The following is an 8,450-nucleotide window of genomic DNA, read 5'->3' on the forward strand; positions in this document are numbered from 1 at the left end:
AATTGCGTCAGCTCTCGTTGTGTAGGAAAAAATAAAACTCTTTCTAAACCTTCTTGCTTGTGTTGTTTTCTCAGATGTAAATCACTTTGGATAAAAGCGTCTGCTAAATGACAGAAGTCGTAGTAAACCAGTGATGAAAAGAATGTTGTATGCATTTTGTTCTAATTACTTTCGTTGGTAAATGAAATACTTACTGTAACTGCGAGAAGGAACTATGTCATTTGTTCAGACTCCACTGCAGCCCTTCAGAGTTTGACTTCAAAGAAAACAATAAGAGAAGATCTAGTGTTGGAAATATTAATGGTGTTGTGGAGGTTATGCAGAACTGGAATTACTGTGCAGTTTTGTTGGGTTCCTGCCCACATGGGTGTTGATGGCAATGAGAAAGCAGACAATATTGCTAAAAGAGCATTGAAATTGACTAGTGAGGTAATTATGGAAATTCCTTTTGGTAAAGGTGAAGCAAAATCATGAATTAGAAAGACAGCGAGGGATTCATGGCAGAAGGTGTGGGACAACGGTGTAAAAGGGAGACATTTTTATAACATACAGAAGTCAATTAACGTGAAGGTTTTCAAAGGAAAGTGTAGGAGAGAGGAAGTCATCATTTCTAGATTAAGATTAGGTCATACTAGTTTAAAATCAACTCTGTATTTAATGTCAAAGTCCGTGTCTGATAAATGTGATGAGTGTGATGTCACAGAGAATGTAGAGCATGTGATTCTTAAATGTGGCAAGTATGAGGTAGAAAGGAACGCTTTAAGAGACAGGATGTACGAGCTGGGACGGGAATGGAGTTTAGTAGGTTATTAGGGAGGAGTGAGGTGATGAGGGATTGTTATAAGGAAATCCTTGTCTTTCTTAAAGATGCAGGGATAGATAATAAGATTTAAATGTGGTTATCTTATTTTATTTAGGTATTTCCTTTTTTCCCCCCTTTAAGTTAGACTGTAACCTGGTGTAATAATGATCCTGATGTTACACACTCCGGTACAGCAGGTGGCGGTATAACCTAATAACGTTGGTTGTGATCCGCCATTAAACCTAGAGAAGAAGAAGGAGAGGACGGTTCTGTTGTTTCCTTTCTTTTTCCTCTTCAACAATGTCTAAGGTGAATCATCTGAGAGAGTTTATCGGTCAGCGACTAACAGCAGCTGCTGTAGAAATATTGTCAGTGTTTGAAAAAAGCATCTTGGAGTATGAAGAAGAGCTCGACCGTCAGCGCAGACTGTTGGACCTCGCCTGGAAACCTGAAATCAGACTCCACAGAGTCGGTACGTAACCCTGGAAAGTTGAATGAATGAACACATGAGTATGACTCCTACAAGATCCCTTTGTTTCCAGTTAAAAGCCGTGGTGATGAAGCAAACCAACTAAATGGGAAACTCCCCAGCTCAACCAGCTGCTGATGTGGGATTCGGAAACATCCCGAACTAACTTGTTGTTCTGTTTACTTGGTGCTGCCTTTCATGCTCCATTCAGACTCTGGACCAGACTGATATTTCACACTTTACACTTAATCCTTTATTCTGTAGAAAAGATATAGATCACCGTTTTTTTAGATGTATTTATTCAGCACAGTATAAAAACAGAACAAGTAACATACAAATGTAAAAGAGAGATTGGTAATGTGCTAGGCTGAGGCAAAAAGCCCAAGGGGCTTATACGAGGCCTCTACCTGTAAAATACAGCAAAAGATTAAAGATTTAAAATATGCAGAATACATGATTGCAGTCTAAAAACAAAGACAAAGCAAATAAACAGCAGCATGAATAGAATACATGGTTTCTACATGATTAAAGAAAAAAATAACTAATTTAGAAATATCATTAGGTAATGTGATCAATTAAATGTGTCCTGAGTTTATGTTTAAAATGATTGAATGAAGTAGAGGTAGACGAGATTGCTGTAGGTGTTCCATAACTGTATCTGATGGAGAACTGACACAAACCAGTACGGAACTTCAGGAGATTTAAATGATTAGCCTGTCTTGTATTAAAATGGTGCATATCACTGTTGAACTGAAAAAAATCTTTACATGGCAAAGAAAATGAAAGTGGAAGGAACAATATTTTGAAAATAAAATTGCAGGTTTGATATGTATTTAACTTAAAGATGGGTAAAATATTGAGTTGTTTGAAAAGAGAGGCAGAATGAGCAGACCAATTACTGTGTGTGGCAATCCTGCAGAATCTTTTTTTGCAACATATGAAGTTTATGAAGATGTGTGTTATAGGTAGCTCCCCAAATACTATTACAGTAAATGAGATATGGATATATCAAGCTATAATAAAGAGTTGGGAGACAATTTTCATTCACCAAACTACGGAATTTGCCAATAATACCAATAGATTTAGATATTTTTTACAGACGTGGTTGATGTGGTTTTTCCAGCTTAAACTTTCATGGATAATTACACCAAGGAAGGTTGTTGATGTAACCTGAGTGAGCGGGTCATCTCCTTTAGACAGACCGGTGTTAGATTTACAATATATTTTATTTTTTGATGCAAATATAATAAAATTAGATTTTTTTATATTCAGTGATTTTTGTTAATATTAAACCATTTTGAAATGTTTTTGTAAATCATGGCTGGCCTTTCCCATTAAAGATGAAAATCATTATGTGAAATAATTAAGTTTGTATCATCGGCAAAAAGTACAGGAAACAAGGAGGACGAGGCTGCGGCCAAATCATTTATATGAATCAAAAATAACAGGGGCCCTAGTATAGACCCCTGGGGGACCCCGCATTTTAAGGCGGCCCTCTCTGATGATTTACGGTCAATGATGACAAATTACTGACGGTTATGAATACAATTGAAAAGCCACACATGAGTGATTCCAGCAAATTCATAGTGTAGTCATTTTTGAAGAAGAATATCACAATTAACTGTGTCAAAAGCTTTGGATAAATCAAGAAAGATTCCCAAAGCGTATTCATTATTGATTGCAGTGTGAATTTTATCAACCAATTGAATTATAGCCATTTCTGTAGAATGATTTTTCCTAAATCCATATTGGTGTTTATACAGTATATTACAGTCCTGCAAATGTTTCATCATTCTGTTATAGACCAATTTCTCCAGGATCTTTGAGAAACATGGGAGAACAGAAATGGGCCGGTAGTTTCTAAATACACTATGGTCTCCAGATTTGTAAACAGGGACTACTTTGGTAATTTTGAGGTCATTGGGAATTATTCCAGTTTCTAGAGATTTGGTCAAAATATGGGTAAAAGGCTTAGCAATTGAATGTCTAGTTTTCATAATTAAGTTAGATCTGACCTCATCATGACCAGCAGCTGAGTCTTTCAGGCACATCATTATGTCCAAGATTTCCTTCTCTGTAGGAGGCTTGAAGCTCTGAATAGAAGGATGGGAACCGGTCAGAAACTCAGATGGAGACCCGGCTATAGGAGTTATCCTTTCTGAAAGAACTGTACCAATATTAACAAAATAATTGTTAAAAACATATGCAATGTCAGATGGATCAGAGTAGACTCGATTTTCATCACCAAATTGAGATGAAAGAGTGGTTGTAGACTTATTCATATTTAGAAGTGGTTAATGACTCCCCAGGTAGTTTTTATGTTATTAGAAGCCTCATTGAATTTGTCGGAAAAGTACTTTTTCTTGGCAATTCTAACAAGATGATTATAATTGTTACAAAATGTCTCATAATTTGCTATATTAATTGGGAATGGATTACTTATGAATTTTTTATACATTCTATTGTTAGCTTTCAGAGACTTATGGAGATCTGGTGTAAACCAGGGTTTTCTAAATGCAGAGACCTTGTTTTCTTTTTTGCTGACAAGAGGAAAGCACCTGTTGAATACAGAGTTGAAAGACTTGAAAAATGACTGATATGCTTGTTCAACATCATCATGGGTGTATACATCATCCCGTAGGATGTCATCAACCTGCTTCTCAAACCGGTCAACATTTATTTTGTTATACACTCTAATACCTTAGAACTAGAACTAGAACTTGTGAGATGACACTGGCAAAAACATGATAGTTGGAGGATGCTCATATAGGTGTTCATATGCAGTGGGGAGAACAAGTATTTGATACACTGCCGATTTTGCAGGTTTTTCCGACTTGAAAAGCATGTAGAAGTCTGTAATTTTTATCATAGGTACTCTTCAACTGTGAGTGACAGAATCTAATGGCACTTTTCCACTAGTATCGGCTCAGCCCGGCACGGCTCGGCGCGGCTTTACACGGCCCCACACGTGTGTTTTCGCACTGCCAGGGGAGAAGCGGGCAGGTTTGGGTGAAGCTGCTGCGACGTACTCGATTGCGCAACCGCTTTGTTCATGTCGGCGCTGATCAGAAATCAGCTGGAGCCGGGAGCGGCTGAGAGTAAAACAGCCCGTCTACATCGCTTTTTAATTTTTTCTCGACAGCCACCAAGTTTATGAACATCTGCACCTCAGAGTTGGATCACCAAACAGACGTTTTGCGCTTTATAATAAAATCGCCGCGAGCCGCGAGTCCACTCGCGCTGACTCCCGCTTCCTGATTCAAACGTTTGACGGCCCCGCCCCCCGACCAATCAGAGGCGCAGAGGGTGGTGACGTCCCCGCCCCCGACCAATCGGTGGCGAGGAGGTGGTGACGTCAGAAATAGTCCCTGCTCAGCCCGCTTTCAGAACCTCACTGAAATGGTTACAGAAAAAAGTATCGACTTGGAGCGGCTCTACTCGTCTCAGCCCTAGTGCGAAAGCGAGCTTAGGTGATACTAATGCAAAAGCGCCATTTAAAAAAAAAATGCAGAAAATCACAATATATGATTTTTAAGTAATTAATTTACATTTTATTGCAGGACATAAGTATTTGATACATCAGAAAAACAGAACTTAATATTTGGTACAGAAACCTTTTGTTTGCAATTACAGAGATCAGACGTTTCCTGTAGTTCTTGACCAGGTTTGCACACACTGCAGCAGGGATTTTGGCCCACTCCTCCATACAGATCTTCTCCAGATCCTTCAGGTTTTGGGTCTGTCGCTGGGCAATACGGACTTTCAGCTCCCTCCAAAGATTTTCTATTGGGTTCAGGTCTGGAGACTGGCTAGGCCACTCCAGGACCTTGAAATGCTTCTTACGGAGCCACTCCTTAGTTGCCCTGGCTGTGTGTTTCGGGTCGTTGTCATGCTGGAAGACCCAGCCACGGCCCATCTTCAATGCTCTTACTGAGGGAAGGAGGTTGTTGGCCAAGATCTCGCGATACATGGCCCCATCCATCCTCCCCTCAATACGGTGCAGTCGTCCTGTCCCCTTTGCAGAAAAGCATCCCCAAAGAATGATGTTTCCACCTCCATGCTTCACGGTTGGGATGGTGTTCTTGGGGTTGTACTCATCCTTCTTCTTCCTCCAAACACGGCGAATGGAGTTTAGGCAAAAAGCTCTATTTCAGTCTCATCAGACCACATGACCTTCTCCCATTCCTCCTCTGGATCATCCAGATGGTCATTGGCAAACTTCAGACGGGCCTTGACATGCACTGGCTTGAGCAGGGGGACCTTGCGTGCGCTGCAAGATTTTAATCCATGACGGCGTAGTGTGTTACTAATGGTTTTCTTTGAGACTGTGGTCCCAGCTCTCTTCAGGTCATTGACCAGGTCCTGGACCGATGGAGATTGACCCTCATCTTGAACTTCTTCCATTTTCTAATAATTGCGCCAACAGTTGTTGCCTTCTCACCAAGCTGCTTGCCTATTGTCCTGTAGCCCATCCCAGCCTTGTGCAGGTCTACAATTTTATCCCTGATGTCCTTACACAGCTCTCTGGTCTTGGCCATTGTGGAGAGGTTGGAGTTTGTTTGATTGAGTGTGTGGACAGGTGTCTTTTATACAGGTAACGAGTTCAAACAGGTGAGTTAATACAGGTAATGAGTGGAGAACAGGAGGGCTTCTTAAAGAAGAACTGACAGGTCTGTGAGAGCCGGAAGTCTTACTCGTTGACAGGTGATCAAATACTTATGTCCTGCAATAAAATGCAAATTAATTACTTAAAAATCATACAATGTGATTTTCTGGATTTTTTTTTTAGATTCCATCACTCACAGTTGAAGAGTACCTATGATTAAAAATTACAGACTTCTACATGCTTTGCAAGTGCGAAAACCTGCAAAATCGGCAGTGTATCAAATACTTGTTCTCCCCACTGTATATGACGCAGAAGAAGCCTTTCCTAGAACAACAACTTTATTCTTCAACTGTCTCGATACCAACGCAGTAACACAAGAGTACAGTCACAGTGCCGCCTAATGGTCACACAGAGTAATGCACTTGTTTTCAAATATATACTACATAGATGAAGGGGAAGACCGAAGGTTCAGCACAAACTTTAAACCTCACAAATACAACCAAACAATCAACACTGGGAAGCACTTTTGATTTGTTAAAATCCAATAATTTTGTCCCATTTTGTAATTCCAGAACTCCCACAAGAAAATGTTTGTAAGGTGGAGGAGGACGGGGTTTTCAGTGACCAGCACCTGGATAACCTGGAGAGGAGCTGCAGCCCGGACCAGGAGGAACCAGGGCATCTGCAGACTACAGAACTGGAGGAAGACTCCAGCGGTCAGGAGATGAAACACAAGGACGTAGAGGTGGATATCTCATTGGTCAGTGTCGCTCATGAGAAAGTTGAAAATGGTGAACCAGGACCAAACTGTGGCCAGCTGCTGTTGCACACTTCTCCTGAAGCTCAAAACAAAGATGAGGAAGGGACTGAAAGTTTACGCTCAGACTCCAGTAAAACTGCAGATCCGGAGCCAATGAGACGACATGGTGACCACGAATATGCTGCTGTCCCATCAGATAGCAACTATAAATCAAAGATGACCATGACCCACACGGGGAAGAAGGTATTTTCTTGCAGCACTTGCAGGAAAGAGTTCAGTAAAAGTAGTATTTTAATGGATCACATGAAGATCCACACTAGCGAAAGGCCGTACCTGTGGAACCCCTGCGGAAAATCGTTTACAAAATCATCAACATTCAAGAAGCATAAAATGATCCAAATGGGCGAGAAGCTCTACGTCTGCAAAACGTGTGGAAAAAGTTACAGGCAAAATTCCAGCCTGGTGATTCACTCGAGGACCCACACTGGCGAAAGGCCGTACCTTTGCAACACCTGCGGCAAAACCTTTACTACATTATCAAATCTTAAACGGCACATAACCATGCACATGGGCGAGAAGCCCTACACTTGCAAAACATGTGGAAAAAGTTACACAGAACGTTCCAGCCTGGTGGTCCACTCGAGGACCCACACGGGCGAGATGCCCTACATCTGCAAAACATGTGGAAAGAGTTACAGGCAACATTCCCACCTGGTGGTTCACTCGAGGATCCACACGGGCGAAAGGCCGTACCTGTGCAACACCTGCAACAAAACCTTTACTGAATCATCAACTCTTAAACGGCACATTACCACGCACATGGGCGAGAAGCCCTACAACTGCAAAACATGTGGAAAAAGTTACAGGCTACGTTCCACCCTGGTGATTCACTCGAGGATCCACACGGGCGAAAGGCCGTACCTGTGCAACACCTGCGGAAAAACCTTTACTAATTTACCGGATCTTAACTGCCACATAACCACACACATGGGCGAGAAGCGATTTTTGTGCAAGACGTGCAACAAAGGTTTTAGCCGCAGAATTTATTTGCTGAGTCACATGAAAAATCACCCGGAGGAGAAGTCTGGTGACTCGTGACAAATGAAGCTCATGTTGTCGTCCTCCGGGGGCAGCTGTCCACTCCTGTCTGACCCACAGAAGAAGAACCCGCAGAAGTCCAACCACCACCTCCTGTGGCTGATGAGCCTAATCCCCACAAGGGTTGCAGGTTCAACACTGATTTATGCTTCTCCGTCAACTTGACATAGAAGGAACAATGTGGTTGTGTACTTTTTTTCTTAAAGTTCTGCATTGAGTTTGTTTGAATCCGTTCCTTCTTAAAATGTTATTATTTGTTGCTGTTGGTAACTTGCCGTCTCCACGGTGCAAATAAAGAGCTGTTAGTATGTGCTGAAGTTTCTTTAAACGTGACAGTTTATTTCGTTCATCTACAAAACCTCTCTCACACGCCCTTTTTCCCGTCTGTTTCTTCTTCACTCACATTCTCTTTGTAAAGTTAATCTGCAGCTCCATGTTGTTAAACTTTCTCCATCTACTCCGTTCTGAGGTTAGTCCAAGTTTGATATATTTACGTGTTCAGTTTTTACAACGTTCCTCTGAAAAACATGAAGAAACTTCAGAGAAACGAGGACAAAAGAAGAAATGCAACCATCAACACGTCAGAAACAGAACAGCCAACCATCTGTCACCTTTTTCTAAACTTTAATGTCTGCAGCATTAAACAAAAAACCTTGAAGATTTCAGAAGTCAGTGCAGTCAGATACGGTTTGCTTTTATTTCCCCTTTAAAATGT

The 8,450-nt window shown here is 41.3% G+C and overlaps 1 protein-coding gene across 1 annotated transcript; it reads left to right on the forward strand.

The window, feature by feature from the left end:
* The first annotated feature begins 7,036 nt into the window (after positions 1 to 7,036).
* Positions 7,037 to 7,848, forward strand: LOC133440736 (zinc finger protein 3 homolog). Its single transcript, XM_061718053.1, has one exon. It carries the CDS (start codon positions 7,037 to 7,039, stop codon positions 7,733 to 7,735), a length of 699 nt encoding a protein of 232 aa, XP_061574037.1. The 3' UTR covers positions 7,736 to 7,848.
* Positions 7,849 to 8,450: the final 602 nt, after the last annotated feature.

This window comes from Cololabis saira, chromosome 3, assembly GCF_033807715.1.
Source record: "Cololabis saira isolate AMF1-May2022 chromosome 3, fColSai1.1, whole genome shotgun sequence".
NCBI lineage: Eukaryota > Metazoa > Chordata > Actinopteri > Beloniformes > Belonidae > Cololabis > Cololabis saira.